The 24533-nt window shown below is 45.7% G+C and overlaps 2 protein-coding genes across 6 annotated transcripts; one reads left to right on the top strand and one right to left on the bottom strand.

Moving 5' to 3' along the window:
- Nucleotides 1–578: 578 nt before the first annotated feature.
- LOC117649612 lies at nt 579–10057 on the top strand. 5 transcript variants are annotated; one of them, XM_034392520.1, is made up of 12 exons: nt 579–728; nt 1533–1702; nt 1850–3297; nt 4280–4451; nt 4846–4958; nt 5580–5711; nt 6767–7024; nt 7437–7628; nt 8632–8718; nt 8804–8890; nt 9297–9386; nt 9725–10057. In XM_034392520.1, exons 4-12 carry the CDS (start codon nt 4310–4312, stop codon nt 9821–9823), a joined length of 1200 nt encoding a protein of 399 aa, XP_034248411.1. In that variant the 5' UTR covers nt 579–728; nt 1533–1702; nt 1850–3297; nt 4280–4309; the 3' UTR covers nt 9824–10057. The 5 variants fall into 5 exon arrangements, with proteins under 5 accessions (XP_034248411.1, XP_034248403.1, XP_034248417.1 ...); XM_034392512.1 differs by having other exon boundaries at nt 1850–3276; XM_034392526.1 differs by having other exon boundaries at nt 1850–4451; nt 8819–8890.
- On the bottom strand, nt 9925–20137 carry LOC117649602 (gustatory and odorant receptor 63a-like). The gene is made up of 9 exons (XM_034392500.1): nt 19921–20137; nt 19190–19436; nt 18421–18671; nt 15054–15308; nt 13872–14057; nt 13649–13741; nt 12907–12981; nt 12149–12238; nt 9925–10190 (listed from the first exon to the last, which is right to left on the bottom strand). The coding sequence occupies exons 1-9, from the start codon at nt 19939–19941 to the stop codon at nt 10077–10079; spliced, it is 1332 nt and encodes a 443-aa protein (XP_034248391.1). The 5' UTR covers nt 19942–20137; the 3' UTR covers nt 9925–10076.
- Nucleotides 20138–24533: the final 4396 nt, after the last annotated feature.

A 24533-nucleotide genomic window follows, 5' to 3' on the forward strand; every position in this document is an offset into this window, starting at 1 on the left:
CGTACCTCCGTACTATATTTTTCTGTACCATTTCCGTACAAAAGTACGGAATTTTTTACAGTGTTACTTTCGTGAAAGTAGTTATGGCTCTGGAAAGCTTTCACTGAATAGGATTCACTCACTATGCCAGTAGTTCTCAACCGGCCGAGCACTGCCGGAAACATTAATTACGGAAACTGCTTCAAAAGCCGTGTTTTGGGCCGACTTTGAGCAGCCACTGCGCCCGATCCGCGGCGGGCCTTCGTACTTACTCAACGGTCAATTGGTCTTTGGACCTTCCTTTAGCATGCCTTTGTTACGGAGTGCGATTATGCGCCTTAGATTGGGAGTAGTATTGGCTCAAAGTTGATCAAAACGGTCAAAAATGCCTCTGAAAAATCGTGTTTTGGGCCAACTTTAAGCAGCCACTGCGTCTGATACGAGGCGGGCCTTCGTACTTTCTCAACGGGCATTTGCTCTTTGGACAACTGCACAAACCTAGATTTAATGCTAACAAATTCTTGTAAGAACTTCCGGAGGCCTCTACAAAACTCATTTCTTGATTTGACCTAATTCCTAGAAAGAACGTGATGTTGTGGCCGACAGACGCAAGAAGACGTCGGCAATACGTGTCGTTTGGGCACGACTCTGAGACTATATAACGACAGGGAGTCCGGGCAAAAACAAACGACGCCATGGCCTGCAAGTACTGCATTCTCATCATCTTGGCCGTAGCGCTCTCTTTAGTGGTAAGCTCATCGCTAGATCAGCGAACCTCAAGGAACGGATTTTACCGTATCCTGCGAGCCCGCATCTTCTGCTACTGTACCTTGGAAGCTGTTGAGACACTGCACATAGTATAAATGTAAAATAATGGTAAAATTTTAAATTTGCGATAGAAATGATTCAATGGCGAAAACAAACTCATAAGACGAACAAAAAATGATAAGCATGTAATGCGCTCAGACTAGAAATTCAACATTTCACGCGGTGTCGGCGGGCAGTGCGTTTGTGGCAAACAGCAATCGGCGTCAGAAGTCTTCGAAAGTAGGTGGACTGCAGAACATCGGACTCAGAAAATTATGGTCCAAAATCCTACTTTTTTTAGACGACGCAGATTGCTGTTGAATTTGGAGTCTGATCCCACAACATGCTCATCATATTTTGTTCGTCTTGTTGAGATGAATTTATTTCCGCCATTGAATCGTTTCTATCGCAAATTTGACATGTTCCCTTTATTTTACATTTATTATGTATGCAGTGCGTACAGTAGATGCGGATTCCTCGGGTACAGTGAATTCCGTTCCTTGAGATACGGTGGCTACTGTATCCCTGGGAACAGCCACCACCTTCACTTTTCCTCCCAGTATTAAAAACTCGTCTTCACCACTAAAATAGCGCCAGTAACGGCTATAAGAATCTTTCCTAAATTTCATTATTTCCGAGGTTGCGAAAAGTTTTTTGAAACTTAAAGAATATTTTCCCGGACATATTTCGGCAACTTTCAGGGCTCCCATCCCCTGTTTTTTATTCGAAATTTGACTTTCTCACAGGTCGATGCAGGGCGTCCACCGAAGGGGCTTCCGAAACCAAGAATCCAGTTGAAAAAGCCGAACCGCCTGCAGTCTCACCAAATCGCCACCGAATGCGTGAAGCTAGCAAAAAAGGGCTACAGCCCAAGCAGCACACCGCACAAGGACTTAGAAGACTGCCACGAGCCCTGGTAAGAATGTGGAAGACTGGCGGGTGCACCCGATACACTCTCTTCAGCGTGCACTCACGCGAGCTCTGCACTCATATGAATGGGTATACGCCAAGGCATGCCTATCATTTACTATCATTTAAATCTCGTCGTCCTTTTTTGTCCTAGGGAGAAAAATGATATGCTGGATGACTTGCCCAACTACTTGGCCAGTATGAAGCGCTGCACGGAAAGCTCCGCCTACTACAAGCTGGAGCGCTGCGTCAACGCACGCATTGCGGCTCTTGGCTAGACGCAAATCGATAAGGATGAGCTCCGCTCCGTGATACTGCAGCGCCCATGTTTTCAAGAAACTGCGCGTTTAAAAACCTGGCGAAGAATTCTGAGCATGGGTAGTACAAACTAATCTAGTTAATTCTACGAAGAAATAGTTCGTAAATTACGAACTATTTTCTTTGCAAGCTACGTATGCTTAAAATACTTTTCATGTAGATACTTTACTTTATATGTATGAATTAAGAAGTTTGTGAGGTTTCCAGAGTGAAAAACTCTCGTGTTTGGACTCGTAAGTGCAACTAAACTTGCAAAACGAGATTTAAGATAAGTTAATAAATTGATGGTTCTGACATGGGAAGTACATGGACACGAGAAGCTTTAAGGCCGCACATACACTTGATAGAAAAGAAGATTAACATCTCAGAAAATCAGTTGCGGCCGGCGAAAACCCCACCTCCGAAAAAAGAAGGGAGGGGGGGAATAAGTACTCCCAAGCTGCCCAAAATAGGGGGTAACTTCTCATGCCTCTCATTTTGGGTAACTCCCTAATTTCATGGCTGTCAAACCAATCGTAGTCATGCGAAAATCATCATAGCTTGGTGAAAGAAGTTTCATGGACACAGGTCAAAAGACATAAAATTTATTGTCTCAAGTAACTTCGGTTACCGGAACCGACTTCGGCCGTCAGAGGGCGCAACTGTCGTCCTAACGGCTGACAAAATTCAAACTGTTTTCGATTTCACAACGATTCGGATTAGAAGTAGGATGCCCAACAACTTGCCACTTTGAGTCCTAGAGGGGTGCATTTTTGATTCGAGCTAACTTTGTTAACTGGTCGTTCACTGGTGCTGATGGCGATCAGGTTATCCATTTGACTCGCTTGGATAGATGACAAACCATTCTCTTCGATTGTGACGTGGTTCATGACGATGTAAATGGTTCGCTTAACGAAAACGGCATCCATTTGGACACCGACTAAGATTTGAATAAAATTGCGGTAAAATATGAACAGCATTTGCGACTGTTCGAAATGGACGGGACAGACTAAAGTTGTCGATTATCCCCCCCTTTTTTTCCTAATTTGAAGGTGATGCGACTATCACTGCTGTGTAAAATCCTCATCGACCCTCTTGCATGTGTCGACCAAGCATCCTGGAGCGAGCGACCCTTCAACAGTTCGTAGACGAGTGGGCACGCTAAGTGCGGCCCATCCACCGCCGGTTCAAGCCACGCCATGGCCGCCAGGGGCAGCCCAATCCATTACCTTGTCGACGCTGGGCGCGGGCGTGCAGAGGCTCCCGAGAAAAGACACTCGCACGGTACGCACACCGTTACACAGCGTAAGTGTTCCTGCTCCGAGCGACAATAGACATCAAAATATCGTGACTTTTCTGCAAACGCGCTCGTTAGGCACACATATAGAACAGCGTGCCTGACCGAGATCCCGTGGGTCCTCATGCAGTCTCCATAAAACCTCCGTTAGCAAACCAGTCACTCCTTCCGAAGCTAAACAACATATCACTACTTTAAATGGGTCCAGCTTACTGCTAAGACTAAGAGATTGGAGGAAAGCCGCGGTAAAAATAGTACCTGGTGTTCCCAGAAAGCCTATGGTAAAGACAAGGGCGATTTCAAGGGGGCTCCCGGAAAACGTGCAGCGCTCTGGCACTTCCGGTTGTTCAATTAATGAATTTTGGCCGATTTTTGCGATTCCTAGCCTACTATGCACTGTCATTCATTGCAATTGCCGCCGTGTATTAAAAAATCATCCAAATGTTTTGCAATGAGGAATATCTGAAAATCTGCAATTGGAAAAGTTATCCCGCGCCGAAGAATCTGCAGCCTGAATTGTACACTGTGCCAAAAAGCTACGGAAAATTCTGCAAACAGCTTGTGGTAATTCTCCGTTGCCCCATTATCAATATTCTCACGTACATTGTTCGCCGTAGGACTATTCAGTCTTCCAGGTCCTACGGAGAAGACTTTACGGTCCTACCGAAGTTCTGTACGATCCTACCGAGAATATTGATAAGGGGGCCACGGAGAATCTTGGCAAAAAAAAAATTAACAGAGTTTTCCGTACTTCTTTGCCACAGTGTACTAAGCAACTTGTGTCACACTGTAATTTGAAGTGACTAAGAAGGGCAGTTGTAGAGTGACTTCATTGTTCATAAAGTATTCACCAATGTTCTATTTTGTTTCATCAGATAACTAGCTGCAGTTCAACTACAGTTTACTGCTGTTTAAATGCAGTTCAAGTACACTGTACTTAAACTGTGCTCTAACTGCGTAAAACGAAATAACTTTTTCGGGTCTTTCCAGTTTTAACTGCTGTTTGAAGACAACAGAGTCATGAAGAAAGCTTCCATCATGACTGTGTCACCACTGGTGCCTTCGCGTCAGCGCGAAGAGGTCCACTCCTTCTTCGACGGCCTGCAGCCGTTGGCGTACGTGGCTGCCGTGCTCGCCATCGTGCCCATCGGCCTCCAACCAAGTAAACAATCCCTCAGAGCGAAAGAATGAGACGTGTAGATGCCTCACAGGGTAAGGTCTGTACATCGAAAGGTCCTGTGGTCCTGTCCTCATAAGGAACCTGCCCCTGTTAAAATAATACATTTTTAAGATATGCCATGTCAATGCAAACTATATTTCAAATTCTCGGCACAATGAGTGTATTTTATATTATAATGTACTAGTCGCTCTTCCTGCACCTCGTGGTCAACGAATCGGGACGTTCTTTCGAAGTTTTATCGGTTCCCCGATCGTTCAGCTTGGAGAGGAGTTTTACTGTAGACGGAAGAGGCGGCGAATAGTAGATGTACGTGTGACTGCAAACCACATCAAAACTGACTGACCCCTTACGTTGTGTCAACCATTTTCTCCGACAGTTCGCATCTGCTTCGATCCCAGACGATCTACCCTGGTCTACGCTCTGGTGGTGCAAGGCTTTGTCGTATGGGCTTTGCTGACAACGTGGGCCCAACACCAGAAGCCCTCTTCGGTCTGTCTTGGCGCTGCACGTGGCACGCCCTTCTCTCTGCGACGCGTACTTTGAGTCACTGCACTAAGTGGGAGAGGCATTTCGTCTAGTCACAGACTAAACGAATCGTTCACTGGAACTAATTCCCGTAAACGTCTTTTTTAAAGGTTTTGATGGTTTGAATTCATATAAAACTCATCTTTGTTAATTTTTTTAAAATTTAAGATCCAAATGAACCCATATATTGTTTAAAACCCGCTTTCCGACCGAATTATGGACAAAACCTCCACCATAATAAGTCGGTGCAGCCTTTCGCCGTAAGACATCAGTGTGGGGTACCATGACCATATATATTTGAGTGTTTTTGGTCTGATTATGATTCATTTTCATCTGAAAGTTCACGTTTAGCTCCAGAAGATAGATAGATTCTGGACATATAAGATTCTTTTCTTATTACAAAGATCAATGTAGTGGTCATTGGCCCTGGGAGCGAGAGGCTCATATTTCTTTTTCCCCATTTTCCTTCTAGTTGAGATAATGAGAGCACAATTTACTTGTTCATTAAACCTAGAACAATAGCTTTTCCCTGCGCCAGAGGTTCCAGTGGTTCTCCAATGTACATGTGTTTGTCTCTGCCCATAGGACGAGGATTGGGCACAAAAGTTCCATCGCACGCACACCTTTGTGCACTTGATGGGCTGGGTTGTTGTGCCAGTCGTGTGGGTCGAAGGCCGCAACTTTGCACGCCTGGAATCGATGGGCCAACACGTAATGGTAAGCACTAGAAATTTGAACCTTGTAATTCAAACTATGTTGCTAAAATAAATTATTTGCTTTTAGTGCTACACGAATCGGTTCGCAAATTTCCATCCTGTTCGTGTACTCACAATAGTGACTCGGTCCTTCGCCAAATTTCTTTCTCTGTAAATTTGGGAAGTGAACGTAATGTTTTGGTACGTTTTTCATCACGCAATCAAAATCACAAATGACAGTATCTCTTGAACCATGATAATTAATAAATAAACTGTAAAAGAAATATCTGCAAATTTAAGGATGAAGCATCATTGTAAAAATATGTTTGGGTGAACGAAATTGCTTGTCTTGGATTGGTGCTTCCACCGTAACATACTCGCTTGCAGCTCCATTATCTAATGCATCCGAAACTTACCTTGACTCATTTACACCGTAAATGTGAGTAATAGGAACCAATACCAGAAACGGCTGCAGTATTCGTAGCTCATGCTCCACAAACTGAAGTTTATCAGTAAAAGTTCAAAAATGCCGAGAGGCTGTTTATTGAAATTTGCAGTAGTTCGAGTTGATTTTTCTTCCATAGGGGCTTGGAGCGCCGTCAGATAGGCAGTTTTTGAGCCACAGTACACACAAGTTCGCTTGTTAAAGCAAGAAACTATTTTCCAGGCCTTCGCGAGGCGGCAGCACCGACCGCACATTACCCGCAAATTTCCTCCGTGCCTCATTTTAACATCCTGTTTTATCCCGCACGCTGAAAACCACCTTACGAAGAATTTTGAGCATATATAATACAAACTAATTTACTCTGTTGTACGAAGAAATAGTTCGTACATTACGAAGTATTTTCTTTGTAAGCTTATGTATGCTCAAAATATTTTTCCATAACAAGCTCAAGCTGCTTTTCTTTGTAAGGCTTAAAATCATCTGTAAGGTTTTCTCAGTGCGGACGGCTGACCTGCTCCACCGAGATGAAGCTGGAAAAGTCGATTGGGCTACAAATCGTTTTGATAAACCTGAGAATTCTCGAGTTCGGATAGGTTACGGGTGACTACATCTCTGCCTGTACCGCGTTGCAGAATGACTTCGGCGACTTGATAGAGGGCAGTGCTGGGCAGCGATGCTTGAAGGTCTGGGTAGCTGTGGCCCTGGTGGTGCTGGGGCTGAACGAAGGGTCCTCGCGAATAGCTTTCGCTCAATACGGAAACATGCTTTTCCCGGCCATCCCCGCCCACATGTACATCAACTGCCTGCTCGTCCTCGGTGTTGCCGTGCCCGCTCTGTGTTGCCGGCGCGTGCAGGTCGCTGCCAACAGCCTGGCGAACACCTTGCGAAGGGTAAGCACTTTCCCCCGGACGGCCCCGACAAGTGTGCACTGTCATTCCTTTTGCGATACTTTTACTACAATTTTTTTGCAACAGAACCGATTTTGCGATTCCCACGATTTATCGCACCCTGGAGTGCAATAATTCGTTTATTGCATTATTTTGAAATAACTACCCCTTGATTTTGGCGATTAAAGTCCCTTTAGTAGCAACTTTAATCTCAATGTTTTGGCCATAACTTCTGTGCAAACTCAACAGTGCTCGGTACACTCTATTCAGCGGCACAAGTGCACTCTAACGAGAGTGTGCTTTTAGCTGAATACACTCTGCCAGTGTCTTTAGCTGAGCACACTGCTACGAGAGAGTGCTCAAATCAGAACAGACCTTAGTTCCACGTTGACCTGGACCTAACAATTTGGCGCAGGAGCCGCACCGCGGCCAGCTGACACCACAGCGTGCCACCGCGTATCGCGGGGCCTGGTTAAACCTGGCCAAGCTCAACGCGCAGCTCATCGCCACCCCCGTCAGCACGCTCCTACTTGGAGGCGTGCTAGTCTTCATGGTCGTCCTGCACATGTACGAGGGCATCGAAAAGACGTCAACGAATAACTCTCAGGTTGAGATTTTGGGAAGCCCGCTTATCATCGTGGCTGAGGCCCACCCTTCTAATCAAAATAAGGACAAGTCTCTTGTGTCAACTCTTACTACATCAGAGGATGAGGCCCATTTAATTTGTCTCGTCACCTAGATTCCGAAAATACCCATATTGGTCTTGCTTCTACAACTCATTGCAACGGGTGCCCCGTAGAGGCGCAAAACGGGTCCGTGATATCGATCCCCTCAGCTCATACGGGCTCCTGGACCCTCCTCCAACCCCTGGCTGAAAAAGTATTGCCGAGACCTAGGGTCAGTGCGGGGAAAAACTGCACACCTCATATTTTACTTCAAATGCCGAATGCACAGGCTCAACAATTGTCATGCAATTAACCGCTGATGCCACGGAACAACTTTTGATGGTTGTTATGCCTGTTCGTACGGTATTTGAAAGGGGTGTTCAGTTCTTCCCCTGTCCAGTTTCCTCGCCCTGACTCAATCATAAAATTTTTCAGTCGGTCATCCCCCCTTTTTTTAAAGATTCTGATGTGGGCAACTCGTGGTGGAAGCGGCCGATAATGTCAGGACCAGGTCTATTAAAGTGTCTGGTCGCCCCGGATTCAACAATCACACTAAATGTCATGTACAATTTTGTACGAGACATCACAGTTTGTTGTGCACACGATATTTTCGTACAATTTTCGTACAAAAAACTACATTTTTCGCAATTTTTGTACAAAATTGTACAAAATTTTGCACAAATTTGTACGAAAAGTTCGAGTGCACACAAAACTGTGATGTCTCGTACAAAATTTGTGCAAAAACATTTAGTGTGATGCACCGACATGCCGTGCCAGACCACTTAGGCCCGAAAACCATTACTTTTTAGGGGTTTTGGAAACCCACAGTTGGTGTGGGATCTGGGCCTGTTCGTGTTTCGGAAATAGGTTTTCGCTAGACGAACCAGCCTGAGGGGGTCTCCGAGCAAGTGTGTGTGCGACTGCATCAACTGGAGTCTGTCACAGGTGGGGCTCGCACAAACTATGGCAGGATGGCTTCATCTCGTGCTGCTCTTTGTGTTGTGCGAAATACCTCATCGTTCTTCGGGAGCGGTAAAACCTTTTCACACGGTGCAGGATCCACCGTGGCTTTTCATTTCAATCTGCACTAGGAGCTAAGGATCACGTAACGATACAGCAGCACATGTTGCAGGTCCGTGAACAATTCATAGACGTCTTGCAAAAACCGTATGCACATGTTTGCGACCCTCGCACTTGCGAGGAGGTATGTATAACATTTTGCACTGTGCGTGGAATGCCACCAGTTAACTTCAGTGACTGAAGCTTAGGCCGGCTCAGGCAAGGACAGTGTCGAATATTCAGTATAGTGACTTGCCGCCAGCCTGAAGTCTGATTAAAGGAAGGTCTCTAACCACTATTAGTTTTTGCTGTGATAGAAATGAAAGATTGATGGTGATCTTACAATCAATCAAATTAATTCTTTTTGGCCTTTTCTTTATTCGAGATTAGTTTCGTCAAATGCGAGGTCAAATGTAAGGCGATACTCGAAACTCACACCACAACAGTCGTACTCGCTTTACGAAAAAGTTACTTTTAAATTTAGCATCGTCCAACTGTCCCGCATCTTGAAATTATCTGATTTTATTCATTCCGTTTATGTATGATTGCAGCTCCATCGGTTTCTCGAGGTAGTGTGGTGGAGCACTTCAACGACAACAATTCTGAACACCTTCGAACTGAAAAGAAGTACCTTCAAAACGGTGAGTTACACAACACCGCTTTTACACTTATGGACAAAATTAAAGGAACGATGTTCGTTTCCTAGCCTGCAGAAGGCTTGCTAGCGCCGTAGGCCAAGGTAGGTGTAAACGCCAGGCGTGGATTGTCGGAGCTGGCATAGCATCGCGAACCCTGTTCCGACAAGCCACGGTCTGTCGCACACATACCTTGTTAATACTTGGGCACGGCAATGGTTATAGACACGAAAGTTCTGAAACATTTTAGATTGTACCTTGTCCAAGACAAGTTATTGATCAAGAGTCTTTCATGTCAGAGACTTCGGTTAGTTGGTTAAGCGTGATGTTCTGATTGTTTGCAGGTAATGGCTGTGTCGTTCACCTACGCGATGGTTATGTTCCAATTCCACGTTAGCATGGAAACGCCGTGCCGTCCACCTGCTAGCGTGTCTCAGCCCTAGAGCTTCGTCGTGTGCAAAGTGGACTGAGCAAGGATCAACAATTTATAGCCAATTTTTTTTTTAAAGAAAACACATGAATACTGTTGAAACGTTGTTATAATACGACTTAAAAACTACAGTGTATTTTGGTACGACAGTGTACCGTACACCCAGGACGCCCCGTTCTCAATGTCAGTACGGAATCTGTATTCTTCACTCGAGTCCTTTGAACTTGCACACAGTACTTTCTTGCTGTTCTTTTTCCTGAGATTTTTTATTTAACTATGCTGATTGTGTCTTGGGTATGGTTCATGGCGTCGTTTACCGTGTTCTCTGTCTGACGGAACTGAATGAGGATGACGAGGTAGCTGACGGACGCCGCCGCAAGCTGGGCAAGACGCATATGTTAGTAACCGGTGTGCACTGTGAAACCAAACTCATTTGACGTGAATCAATATGCCTCACGCTAACTCGTGTGCCTCACGTTTGCAAGTGTGAGACATGGCTTGTCTCACAATACGAGGGGTCCTATTCAAAAGATCTTATCTGGGCGCTCCCCCCCAAGAGAATCCTATTTTTGAACGCAGACGAATTCCGCTCAGTTTGATCATTTCGGACGGATACGAGAGTAAGCGGAATATATTTCTACATGCACTTTCGGTCTCTTTGGTCTTTCATCTTCAGATTTAGTGAATTTAATCACAAATTATTTTGATTTGTAGCTTATCAATTGATCAAACTGAGTGAAATTCACCTGCGTTTAAGATGAGATTCTCTTTGGGGAAATGCCCAGATAAGGTCTCTTGAATAGGACCCCTCGACTAGTGTCTCACGCTCGTCAGATCCATCAGTGCCACTAAGCGTGGGACCCGTGGCATTGAACCGTAGGGAGGCAGGAAGTGTGGGATAAACCGGTCGGCATACTCTCATTCCAGTGTCTCGCTCTTTTGAACATTGTGTCACATTTGTTTAAAAGTGAATATGCTGATTTTTGGCCCATTTACTTCGCGATGAATGCAGCACAATGCTCACAGGGACGTGACTTTTTGTCAGAAACGTTTCACCGTGATTTCACGTTCCTGGAATGCACACTTGCAAGCGTGGCACGAAAAGTGGCTCACGCTTGAGAGGGTGTGACATTTTGTTTCACGCCAAATAGTGTGAGTCAGTCTCACTCCTTGGATTGCATTGATAGGTCCACATAAACACTGGCCAATTTGGTTTCCATTCCAAACCAACTTTCTTCGTATTGCTGGCTAACCGAACCTCTCAACAGACAATGAAGGCAAATAGTGCACATTAAGAAACGCGTGCTTTCACAAGATTCAGTGCGCGGTGAATTCCGCCCATAGCAGACAAAACCCATACGCTGAACCTATTTAGATGGGCACTTTACATGCACCCATTTAATTTGGTCTAACCCACTTATAGGTCCAATCTATGTAATGGGTGTATGAAAAGTACCTATTTAAATGGGTTGCACCCATAATGGGTATGAGCCACCGCAAAATGTCCAAACTCAGACTAGAATTTTTATTATTTCTTTTACAAAGAAGTTTATCTAGCCTAGATGTACGTCACAAACCAAACTTACAGCGCTGAACACAATGGTGATGTAGGATTTGGCCTAGCTGCGGCAATTTACAATTTACCCTGTGTGTGTTATTGCACCAAAATTTTTGCCTACCTCGCAGGCGTTCTCTGACCGAACCGAAAGAGCTGGGTCTCAACGGGTTAACCCATCTTCATTGGGTCACGACCCATTCATGATGGTTCTCAACCCGAAACGGGTCGTAACCCATTCTCAACGGGTCACAACCCATTTCCAATGGGTTTCAACTATTTAAATGGGTTAGAACGATTGGCAAAAAGGAATTCCCCTTTACCCATATCGTGTGATAATGCTTACAGAGCCCAGGGTCCCCTGTTTATGACCCAAAAACCAGCAGCTGATACGGAATTTCGTCGACGCCACGATTTCACGAAAAATGTTGACCTAGTCGAGATAAAGGACCCGTTACATCATGATTCAACGAAGACGTAAAAACCTTACGGCGCTGAACACAACGGTTGTAGGATTTGGCCTAGCTGCGGTAATTTACAATTTACCCTTAGGTGTGTTATTGCACCACAATTTTTGCCTACCTCGTAGGCGTTCCCTGACCAAACGCAAAGAGCTGGGTCTGTCACGACCCATTCATAGGGTCTCAACCCGTTCCAAACGGGTCGTAACCCATTCTCAACGGGTCACATTCCATTCCCAATGGGTTTCAACTATTTTAAATGGGTTAGAACAATTGGCAAATGGGTTTTGTCTGCTGTCCCTTCTCGTGTGATAATGCTTACAGAGCCCAGGGTCCCCCTGTTTATGACCCAAAAACCAGCAGCTGATACGGATATTTCCTTGGACGCCACGATTTCACGAAAAATGTTGACCTGCGCAGATAAAGGACCCCGTTACATCATGATCCGAGGGGGTAAACACTTTAAGAAATCGCGTACAGAGTACTCAGTAGTACGCTGTATTACGGGGATTTTACACGTATAGTATTTCGGCATCCAAATGCCAAAATTTGGCACATTTGGTCCAAAAATTGCAATACAACTACGTGTATTACGCGTGATACACGGTTTTTGTGCACAGGGTATTACGCGAGTGTCTACCCCTCGCCATGATCAATGGCTTTGCACTTTCCAGGCTTTTAACATAAAGTGAAAGCTCGGCAGAAGCAATTGAAGGCATGAGAAAAGTGGCGTGTAAGATTTTGAGAAAGCTAAATAGACCCTTAAATTCACTGTAAAAAAAGAAATGCACAGAATGCCAAAAAAATCATGGAGACATTTTCGTCACCTGAAAGATCTTGACTTGAGATTAATCGCTCTCAATCACTGCGGTTATCCTGCGAGTGTGACATCGCAATCGTTGGAGCGTGAACGCGCCACTTCCCCTCGTGAACTTCATCCCAATCAATCGTATGAGTTATGTTTAGTACTCAAGGCACACATACGTTTGCAGTGTGTTTTCCTTTGGTCAACAGGGACAAAATGATTGATTGACTTTTTCGGTCTGCCAGCATTTCCTCATTCGTTTTCCCGCCCGTTACCTCTTCCATTGCCGCATCTCCAATCTCGTTGGCTCGGCAGAATGATTCCAGCGGCCTCAGAAAATTGTCCCCGACCTAAAGAGGCACAGATTATGAAACGGCGGGAAACACTTGAACACAGTATAGCTGCAACTTCACACCCAGAGAAAAAAAATCAAATAGGATGGACAATATCTTCCAACCCAACGCTTTTCAATGATTGACGCCCACACCAACGGTACTTTTAAAATGTATTTAACATTTCTCTGTTCCGTGCCGAATGAGCAACCCCTGCGATAATTACGCTTACTGCATACGTCTTTTCCGGGGGCACTTACAAGAATCGTCAACATCTTTTTGTCTTTTTCAAGAAAATTCATGCCGAGCTGAATATTTTTGAATTCTACTCTCCTTTGGTTCATTGGTTTGGCTCTACGGGCAACTGAAACCTCGGAGGGTGTCTAGAAGAAGTGGCCACTGGTCGGTCTTGTTTGATTTGTCTGATTCGATTGTCACGGCACAAACGGTTAGGTTAGGGTTTTCCCCGGAACTTACTCCGCAAACGGAAGTGCGTGCTCAGTATGCATCACAGATGAATAATGATGAATACTTGACGAGTCCACACAGGTCTGTACCGTATCCATCTGCTGGTGTGTACGTGCATCGGTAGATATGTACTCAGCCAAGACACCAACAAGTTATCTAGTGCATGCCTGCCCCACACTTGGATTTCCAGTAGTGTGCCTCAGACGACGCAACTGACCGCTGCTGTGGTCCGATGAACTGCGTCGCAGACAAGGAGAAGAAGTCCACTAAAGTAAAGGCCAAGGATAAGCAAGAAGATTCCGCGCACCACCTGAGCCAACATGAATATGTTAAAAAAAGGACGCCACAGTACAGTACGTTGACGCTGGCATCGCGCCATCAAGATAAGCACAATTAAGGATTAGTAAGTCGATCTACTTGGTGCAAGGTTTCATACCAACCTGACTTTCGAAGAGGCAAAGAAGACACAGGTACGAGCCCAAAGTGGTCATGAGCAGGACAAACAACATCAGGAACATGGCAGTGAATGGCATAACGACCATGCCTTGCGTCAGGTCGCGAAGCCTCAGCCAAGCGCGGCGGCACAACACCAGTCGTTTCGGACTGGGGCATTTAAGCGACAGCACCTGTAGGAATGTACAAGACCACATCACTGTGGCAAAAAGGTACGGAAAATTCTGATAATTTATTTGCCATGATCCTCCGTAGCCCTCTTATCAATATTCTCCGTAGGACTTTCCAGTATTTTCCGCAGGACCTTACAGTGTTTTCCGTAAGGTCCTACGGAGAATAGTGTAAGGTCCTACGGAAAATACTGTAAAGTCCTTCGGAGAATTACCACAAGCAGTTTACGGAATTTTCGTACCTTTTTGCCACTGTGCACTTTAAAAAAAGTGACAATTCATGAGGTCCATGGACGAGTATATGTAATCTACGCACATCGGAAATATCCAGTCCACAGAAATGCAGAAATCTGGACGTTTGTTTAAGGGTGGTGGTGTCAACAAAACGAACAAGAGGGAGTGTCACTGGCCGGTAAAGTTGCGATTTACCGAGTTTCAACCCCCTGTACAAACCCACCCCTTTAAACCCCAAGAGGGGCAGCTTCTGAACAAGTGGTCGTGGCGTGATGGGACCGACACCAGTGGGTCGGGCAGGGGATGACATGAAAAGACGGAACAACGGTGCGAGTTTTGCCCTTAAAAGACTTCCACAAGTGGAGGAAACTGCGTTTTGCGTGACGATGTAACGCTAAGTTCAACGACATCTTCAGGCGTTTTCTGTTAATGAAATTAATGGTCCTTTCGTTCACCAGTTCAGAGTGAATATGAAAATTGAAAGCTAAGGTATAAACTTTGAGGTCGGTCTTTGACATGTCATAGGCAAGTCATGGTGGATCTTACGTTGGTGAGTCTACAAGACAACAGTAGTGGTTCGATGACCTTCTTTCCTCACACTATGAGAATTTAAGAGCTCATCCTTAGTAGTCTTCAAGCTATTTGGAGATGCGAAGAAGGGTTTAGAACATGAGTCCGTCAAGGGCCCAGCTGGGCTGTCCCGCCTGAGAGCGACTCAAGCAGCCGACTTGTGTGAGACTGTCGCACACTTTCCCCGGCTCTCACCTCAGTGACAGTACTGCACAGGTTATTGGCGTAGTTCTTGACGGAGTGAGACAACGCGCAGAACATGACGCTGACGCAGAAGACGAGCAGGAACACGTGGTTGTGGATGAAGAAGTGGTAGTCGGCAGCGCCCTCTCGGGCGATGACCTGGACGTACGCGAGGGCGAAGATGGGGGACAGCAAAGCGCAGTTCACCACTGTTATCCAAGACAGTACTGCTGACCACCGGCATTTCGGAGAGCAAGGGAAGCTTTCCTAAACAAAGAAGAGATCGATTCTCACGTTTCAGCAGGCGCGGTTTTTCTTTGGTCGGAGGGGGGAAGGCGCATAACACCTCGATAGCCGCCTGAGAGGTAGACAAAAAGTGCTAATTTGCCCCTGTAAGTAGGGAAAAAGGTGCTACCAGCACCATGACCATACTATTTTTTCTCCCCAAGAAGTGTATACTTTTGACCAGTACTTTTATGTGTCTTGTAGTGTCAAGTATGTTTTAAAGTAAAGGTATCATCTGCTAAAAATACCCATGCCCTTCTAGCTAATATTCGTTGCCGACGTTGACCACAATGATTTTGGCTTCGACCGCAACGATTTTCCGACCAAGTTGGTCAAAAAGTGGCCGAATCTCGGAAATTTGCCGATTTTGCTGACTTTGGGTGGCCACTGTGTCCAATCTAGTCACCGTAAAAGGCCTCCTTCGACGTCCTAGTATTCTTAAGACCCTACTCTTTCATGCCCTGTATCGGGAAGACGTTGACCACAACGATTTTGGCTTTGACCGCAACGATTATCCGACCAAGTTGGTCAAAAAGTGGTCGAATCTCATCTCGGAAATTAGCCGATTTTGCTGACTTTGGGTGGCCACTGTGTCCAATCTAGTCGCCGTAAAAGGCCTCCCTCGACGTCCTAGTATTCTTAAGACCCTACTCTTCCATGCCCTGTGTCGGGAAGACGTTGACCACAACGATTTTGGCTTTGACCGCAACGATTTTCCGACCAAGTTGGTCAAAAAGTAGTCGAATCTCGGAAATTTGCTGATTTTGCTGACTTTGGGTGGCCTCTGTGTCCAATCTAGTCGCCGTAAAAGGCCTCCCTCGACGCCCTAGTATTCGTATGACCCTACTCTTTCATGCCCTGTTTCGGAAAGGCTATTGACCGCAACTAGTTTGGGAGCGGTAGCCTCACAAAGTTGGTCAGGAAGGGTAAAAACATAATGATGATCGGGGGCCTGTAGCGGTCTTATCCGCCGGGGCCTTTTGGGGGCTCGTCCGAGCCTGCTTGCAGCAGCGCACCGGGGGCTCTGATCCGATTTGCTGCCACCCAAGGAGGCTGCATACCAAATTTGGTCAAGATCGGACTACGGGCTTACTCCGACGGACGGACGGACGGACGCACGCACAGCATGCATCATACTATATGCGCGCTCCTTCGGTATGTATTGTATAAATAAATACACGGGACGGGCCAAAAACCATCCGTGAACAGCTAGTTCCGACGTGCGTGAACGCTTCCATTAGAAGAGGGAAGTCGCATCGCTCAGCCACTTTAAGGGGGCAGTAGCACTTTGTGCACGCTTTTTCAATTTTTTTCAAATTTTTTGTTTGCACCTGAATTAAGAAGACTTCCATGAATGCTAGAGACAAACGGCAGTAACCATGTTAAAGATCATACTTTTTGCAACAATTTCAAAAAAAAATATTTTGTTTTAGCATAAGGGGAGGCACTTATATGAGGGACGCAAAAAAGGTCTGCAAAATCATACATGATGTCACTGCGCGCACGATTTCAGCCAAAGTTTTCAACTTTTTTTCAATCGGTAAAGTGCATAAAAAAGAGCATAAAATTGCCTACAAAATGAACCACGGGGGTTAATATCGGATGAAAAATGCTACTAGATATTTAGTATCGAACAAGAAAAATTCATTCAATGGAAAATTTGTGAAAAATGACCTTTTTCTACCAGCGTTTTTGGCCCGATGTTAACCCCCGTGGTTCATTTTGTAGACAATTTTATGCTCTTTTTAATGCACTTTACCGATTGAAAAAAAGTTGAAAACTTTGGCTGAAATCGTGCGCGCAGTGACACCATGTATGATTTTCCAGACCTTTCTTACGTCCCTCATATAAGTGCCTCCCTTAACGCTAAACCAAAATATTTTTTTTTGAAATTGTTGCAAAAAGTTTCATCTTTCACATGGTTCCCACCGTTTGTCTCTAGCATTCACGCAAGTCTTTTTTATTCAGGTTCAAACAGAAAAATCGAAAAAAATTGAAAAAGCGTGCACAAAGTGCTACTGCCCCCTTAATGCGCCCAAACCAAACGGCGCGTACTCCGAGCATGGAAGGAACTTACCTCCAAACAGTAACAAATACTAGGTCAGCGGTTCCCAACCTTGGGGTCGCGACCTCAAAGGGGGTCGCGAAAAATTTCGAGGGGTCGCGGCGAGGTGGTTGGGGTCGCCTGGGGTCGCGGCTGTTTCCCGGCTGGCAGAATTGTTCAAAACGGTCGAAAATGCCTTTGAAAACTCGTGTTTTAGGCCGACTTTAAGCAGCCACTGCGTCTGATCCGAGGCGGTATTTCGTCCTCCCTCAGCGGGCATTTGGTCTTTGGACGTTCCTTTAGAATGCCTTTGTTACGGAGCGCGATTATCGGCCTTAGTTTGGGAGCAGTATTGTCTCAAAGTGGATCAAAATGGCATTCAAAGGCATTTTTTACTGTTTTCATCAACTTTGAGACAATACTGCTCCCAAACTAAGGCCGATAATCGCACTCCGTAACAAAGGCATGTTAAAGGAAGGTCCAAAGACCAAATGCCCGTTGAAGGAGGACGAAATACCGCCTCGGATCAGACGCAGTGGCTGCTTAAAGTCGGCCCAAAACACGATTTTTCAAAGACATTTTTGACCGTTTTGATCAACTTTGTGGCAATACTGCTCCCAAACTAAGGCAGATAATCACACTCCGTAACAAAGGCATGCTAAAGGAAGGTCCAAAGACCAAATGCCCGTTGAGGGAGGACGAAATACCGCCTCACATCAAACGCAGCGGCTGCTTAAAGTCGGCCCAAAACACGATTTTTAGAAGACATTTGTGGCCGTTTTGATCAACTTTGCGGCAATACTGCTCCCAAACTAAGGTGGATTATCGCACTTTGTATCAAAGGCATGCTAGAGGAGGGGTCGCGTGGAGTCGCGAAATTTTTCCTGGGGGTCGCGGAAATTTTTTGTTACAAATTTGGGGTCGCGAACCGAAAAAGGTTGGGAACCGCTGTACTAGGTGGTGTACGCCAGACCAAATGCGTATATATTATTTTATTCCGTCCGTACACGGCAAAAGAGAGTTGACGACCCCTCGCACGTTTCCGCTCACCATTAGATGCGCGCAGGTGGCTTCGTTGCGGTACAGGTTGCCGACTTCCAGCCACAGCAACGGCAGGAGTAGTATGCCCAGTGCGCTCACTATGCTCAGCACGGAGTGGATGTACGCCTGGAGCGAACGGCCTGAGTCTGCGAGCACGGCGATGCGGTCCTGCACCATGCGGAAGCCAGACCACAGCACGAGCGCCGTCACAGCGACGCAGTAGACGAGGGTGGAGCGCAGTGGGTGTGCAGACACGCGGACTGGGAAGCATTGAACACTGGAGTATGAGTAAATGTAACAATTTAGCAGCCAGTCTTTGACAAGGAAAAAGTATTAGCCACTGCGCCTTTGAAATGAGATATTTGGTGATAGTGAAGAAGAGAAAAAAGAAGATGCGGCAGTGGGGGTACAACATCACAAACCCTCATTTGTTTGTTGGCAATGATGGCCCACGCCCGCCCCGCAAGCAGACGAACTGCCTAAACAAATGAGGGGATGTTCTACTCCCACAGCCGCATCTTCTTCTTTTTCTTCTTCACTATCGCAGAATACCTCATTTCGCGGAGGAAAGAAGTAATCTCGACCATGAAACACTGGGACATGAACACTGCCAATCCAAGTGTGAGACAGCCCCACACTTGTAGGCGTGGAACATTTCGTCCGTCGCTTGTAAGTGTGAGACACCAATGTCCCTCTCTACCATAGGCTTCTACGGAAAACCAGGCACTGTTTTTACCGTGAGGGCATCATGCATTTGCCCTCGAGACGCACTGCTCACTTGGGCTGAAGGTGACCGGCAACATGCCTAAAAGAGCCATCGCGTAGCCGATGGGCCATATTTTGTAGTAAATCCCATGCCCTGCAAACATGTCGCTCAGGACGGTCGAATTCTTCAGCGGCTGGCTTCTCTTCTCGTCTGGAGCTGAAAGAACGCCTGGCCGAATCGGCGCACGAGCAGGAAAGTTCATCAAAGTCCAGCCCGAGGCAACGGGCGAAACGTGTATCTGAGCGGGCTTGGGGTATTCCTGTTGGGAAAGCAGAATAATTGACTGGATGGCATGTTCTGAAAATGGAAATTTGTACTCCGTGCACACTTGAGTCCTCTGTGTGTACCCAGCGAGGGACTGACTCCTATAATACTTCGTATACAAGTCTCATAATTCAAAAATAATACCTATAATATCTATAATACTTTAATCTATAATGCCATGAAAATCGGCTTGTGTAGTGCAGTTTTAGCTTTAAAATGACAGAGGTTTGTAAAATTGTAGCTGACTACGGTTCAGGGATTTTTCAATGGTGAAAGAGCAACAAAACGGCGCGAAGTTGACTGGGTGCCCTTAATAACTTGAACATTTTATAAATTATTTTTGCATAGAAAACCACGAAATATGACACAAATATCGACATAAAATATCCAAAATAATACCTAAAACATTACATGTTATGGACATAACATCTCTAATACATCGTACGCGGTTCAGGAGAGTCAGCCCCCGTTGTGCTTACCGAGCTTGTTTGTCTCATCATGCTGGATGGATAAGTGTTCGAGAAATGTTGAAAACACAACAGCGGCGGCGTTGCCTGAACGCTGTTTGCACGCACAAGGCTACGAGGAGTTAATCCATCAGTAAGCACCACGGTTGGGTCGTCATGAGGAAGCCTACAACGGCAGCACTGTAATACCCTCCCCTTTCCCCTGAGCGCCGAACTTGACCCAGCCTGACTAGCAGGGGAGGGGCAGAGAGGGACGAGGACGGGACAGGCTAAACGCAACAGCCCAACATTAGTTTGGTGACACTGTTCTTCGCGGTACGATCGAACAAGCGTTTATGGCACGGCACCATCACGCACCTAGTCCCTAGAGACGGACTAGACCCCAGAGGGGGCAAACTGACGTGTTGAGAAGGCGCTGTGCAAGTGTCGTGCGGGTTGCCTGAATACCCCTGTGTCTGTCACGGAGTAAATGGAACACACAATGTGACAATGAAACTTGAAACTTCGGCACTGCGCTCAGTCGCAAGTCGCCGAATGATTAACAGAGCAGGAAAGTTTGATTGGTTAACGACTATCAGCGAAATAACCTCACTGGAGACATATGCGCGCGGCGTCGCGTGGTATGAATATAACTGACTTGTACGGGCTTACCTTCAGTCTCCCACCGATCACGTGATCACTCTACTGTAACGCGATTGGTTGGCGGTGAGAGGATTGAAGATCTTCATTGGCCTTCGTTGCTACCAGTACGCAGCTGAAAAATGAGTACGAGACGGGCGAGTCCTGAGAGAAAGTTATCTCGGTTATGCCAGTTGGTGGTATGGTAAGGCCCGCAAATAGAAGAATAAAACCGAAAGAGGACAAGGTTTCAATGAGAGGTGAACGCTACGTGAGTGTGTTATGTGTCTTTCTGTAGTCTTCGAGAGGAGCAGTTATGCAGCAATACTTCACATTGTCTACGAATTAACTAAAAATGGGCAGGAAAAAAGTGCCACTGAGAAATCTTGATTCAACTGGTTCAAACATTGATTTTGAGGAAGGCCACGGGACTACCAATGATAGCAATATCGATCGGTGGTTCTTCCTGATCCCGAAACGACTGCAGAAATCGCAGGGCAGGAACTCGCCTCCAGGCTTGGCGCAATATCTCAGGTGCTCAAGGCTTTGATTTATTGGCTGAGCAATAGCGAAGCCCATCCAGTAAATGGGGTTGGGAATCCATGAACACCTTAGCCCGGAGGAAGAACAAGAGGAAGAACCTGGCGGGCGGGTGGCGGAGCGTATTGGCGTGTCACATCTAAGCTGTGGCTCTGGCGGTACGAAAGTCTTAAAAAAGGGTTCATGTAGCTTGTGATGGGTATCGTTGGAAGAGGGAAAGCGTGTGAAGCACACCGCCTCTTCAGGGAATTGATGAAAAAAGACGAAGAAAGAGATGTACAACAGCAGTTTATTTCCATGTATTGGCGTTGCCGTACCAGCGCACCGACGACGCTGCACCATGCCGCTCTAATTCGAATCGAACGCAGCGAAGAACGTCCTCGAACTCGGCGGTCAGCTCCTTGCTCCGGGAAGTCTCTGTTGTGATATCAGGTTTGGGGATTTAGAATAACAGATGAAACACGATGAACTTTGGGATCAAGATTTAATACGTCCTTCTCACACAAGGTACACACACAGAGAGCGTCCCGGAAACGGACGAAGACACTGGACAGTAACCTGCACTACCAGGCAGAGATTCCAAGTGATACAAGGCGGAGATCACACCAGGGCGAGATTGCTCATTTCTCAACACCCCTCCTCAATCGAGCACATACCAAGTCCTTTTCTATGCTTGGAGAAAACATCGATTGACAACCCTTTTGTCATAATATCCGCAACTTGTTCACCCGTAGGTTGATAGAAGACAGATATAACATTTTTATGGTACAAGTCCTTAACAAAGTTGTATTTAATATCTACATGTTTGAGGCGCTTCATGTCCCACGTTTTGAGCGCATGAATGGCCGCCTGGTTATCTTCAAAGACAGGAATGGGTTTGTCCAAACCCCTTACTCCTAACTCATTTAGAAGTTGTCTTAACCATAATAGCTCTCTCACACCAGTAGCCAAAGCCACATACTCTGCCTCAGTGGAAGACAGAGCAACAGATATTTGTTTCCTGGTTGCCCAAGCAACACAGTCACCGTACATTTCCACCACAATCCCAGAGACTGATTTTCGTCCTGGTTCGTTGGCAAAATCTGCATCTACATGCAGAGTCAGAGGGTTGAGAGAGTTAGATTTGAACCACAGTCCCCATTTAGAGGTGCCTTTGAGATACCGAAGAATTCGTTTTAATCCCTTCCAATGATCTGTGGTAGGGTTGGTCTGGAACTGACTAAAATGATTAACAGCCGCACAAATATCTGGGCGAGTAGCCATACAAGCATACATCAAGCTTCCTATTAACTCCTTGTAAGGTTTAACACCAAGTACAGATTCACCATTAGAAACCCTAAAAGGGGTTAATCTCAAGTGGAGTATTGATAGTAGCACAATTTTCCATTCTGAACTTTGACAACATTTTATTAATGTAGGCTTCCTGACTCAGGAACAGGCCCCCATTAACTCGACTTATTTTAATACCTAGAAAATATGACACTTCACCTAAATCCCCATTTGAAACATATACATTAGCTTGGATTTAACTTTGGACAATAAATCTACATTAACACCTGCCAACAGGAAATCATCAACATACAACAGAAGATACATACACTCACCATTATTTTTATACACATAGAGACACTGATCACTATGACATTGACTAAAACCGAGGGACTTAACCGTGCTATCAAACTTCTTGTTCCACTCCATGGGCGCCTGCTTTAAGCCGTAGAGTGTCTTGTTTAGTCTACATACCTTACTGTAATCTTTGAGAACTAAACCTTCAGGGGGCCACATATAGTTTTCCTCCTTGAGGTCCCCATTCAGGAACGCGTTTTTGACATCAAGCTGGAACACTGTCATTTTTTGTTGATTAGTTAAGCTAAGAAATATCCTTACAGTAATTAGTTTGGCGACAGGAGCGTAGATCTCATGAAAATCGACTCCAGGCTTTTGACCACACCCTTTAACTACCAGCCTGGCCTTGGCCCTCACCATCTCCCCTTCTCCATTCTCCTTTGCTGCAAAGACCCACATGCAGTTAAGTGGAGTTTTTCCATCAGGCCTGTCGACCAGATCCCACGTATTGCTGTCAACCAGGGATGTCAATTCCTCCGACACAGCCTCCCTCCATATATGAGCATCCTCCCTTCCCTCAATTGACCTGTAGGAATCAGGGGCATTACTACAACAGCTTAATGCGGACAAGGCAATCTCCTGATCGGTAAGACACAAGTTTCCTTCCTGGGGAGGTACAATAAGTTCACATTCACATTTGTCAACAAATTCAGCAATCAAGGCCATAGTAACATAATCTTCGAGATGCTGTGGACGGACTCGCACCCTTGCACCTCCCCTTTACTCCTTGAGGGTGCTCCTCGTCGAACTCCTCAACCTGGAAATCAGGAATTGCTGGCCCCTCCTGAGGGACAGCCTCGTCACCCCCTCCTGGCACTGGCTCCTCATCAGCAATATCTTCCTCATCAGCAACATCTTCCTCTCCAACCTGTAAGTCTGGTTCGTTCTCTGAACCATATATCCAATCTTCTTCATCATCAAACTTATTTCTACTTTCATCGAACACAACATTTCTTGCAAACATAACTTTCCTGTCAGGAATACACCACACCTTATATCCATTGTCGCAGTAACCCAACATAACAATTTCTTATTTCTGTAATAAAATTTTCCGTTCAGGAGTTCCTTTGGTGTTTTCCATAGCCCACGCACCCAAACACTTTTAGGTGGGAGACTTTAGGCTTTTCCCCGGACCACAGTTGGAATGGAGTGACCTCCTGGTTAATAGCCCGAGTTGGTGACCTGTTTAACAGATAGACAGCAGTTAGTACAGCTTCGGGCCAGAAACTCTTCCTGAGATTGCTACCAAATAACATGCATCTAGCTTTATTTAGGATTGTGAAATTCAGTCTTTCTGCAACTCCATTATTTTCAGGTGTGTATGGAATATTAAGCTCCATTTTAATGCCCTTTACTCTGAACAACTCCTGGACTTCATTATTTACATATTCGCTTCCATTATCACACCGAAATACACTAATACCATGACCAAACTTTGCATTCACTCTGGCAATGAAAGACTCTAAGCATCTAAACACCTCGCTTCTGCTTTTTAGTAGAAACACCACTATAAAATGGGAAAAATCATCAATTAGGGTCATAACATATTTGAAGCCGTTGTATGCAATGGGACGGATAGGACCACATAGATCACTATGGATTCTCTCCAGTACTCTGGTGGTCCTCGGCCTAGAACCTGGAAAGGGGGACTTAACCTGTTTTCCCTGTACACAAATATCACAGAATTCACGACCTTCACACTTTAGTCTCACCATACCTTCCACCATCTGAGACACTTTCTTCAAATTGTCATTTCCTGGGTGACCAAAACGTTTGTGCCAAAGTCGTTCCTCTTCAGTCAGAAGCGACAACTCACCACAGTCTGTTGACGTTAAAACATT

Source organism: Thrips palmi, unplaced genomic scaffold (assembly GCF_012932325.1).
Source record: "Thrips palmi isolate BJ-2018 unplaced genomic scaffold, TpBJ-2018v1 HiC_scaffold_10, whole genome shotgun sequence".
In the NCBI taxonomy this organism is placed as follows: Eukaryota; Metazoa; Arthropoda; class Insecta; order Thysanoptera; family Thripidae; genus Thrips; species Thrips palmi.

Bases quoted from the DNA above. Each gene is read 5' to 3' on its own strand.
- LOC117649612 (XM_034392520.1), top strand. From the start codon at position 4,310: ATGAAGAAAGCTTCCATCATGACTGTGTCACCACTGGTGCCTTCGCGT. The intron at 4,452-4,845 runs GTAAACAATCCC...TTTCTCCGACAG, and splicing joins GCCCATCGGCCTCCAACCAA to TTCGCATCTGCTTCGATCCC. The intron at 7,629-8,631 runs GTTGAGATTTTG...AGTCTGTCACAG, and splicing joins CGTCAACGAATAACTCTCAG to GTGGGGCTCGCACAAACTAT.
- LOC117649602 (XM_034392500.1), bottom strand. From the start codon at position 19,941: ATGATGAGACAAACAAGCTCG. The intron at 13,742-13,871 runs GTTGGTATGAAA...ATGTTGGCTCAG, and splicing joins TTTGCCTCTTCGAAAGTCAG to GTGGTGCGCGGAATCTTCTT. The intron at 12,982-13,648 runs GTCAGTTGCGTC...GTGCCTCTTTAG, and splicing joins TTCATCGGACCACAGCAGCG to GTCGGGGACAATTTTCTGAG.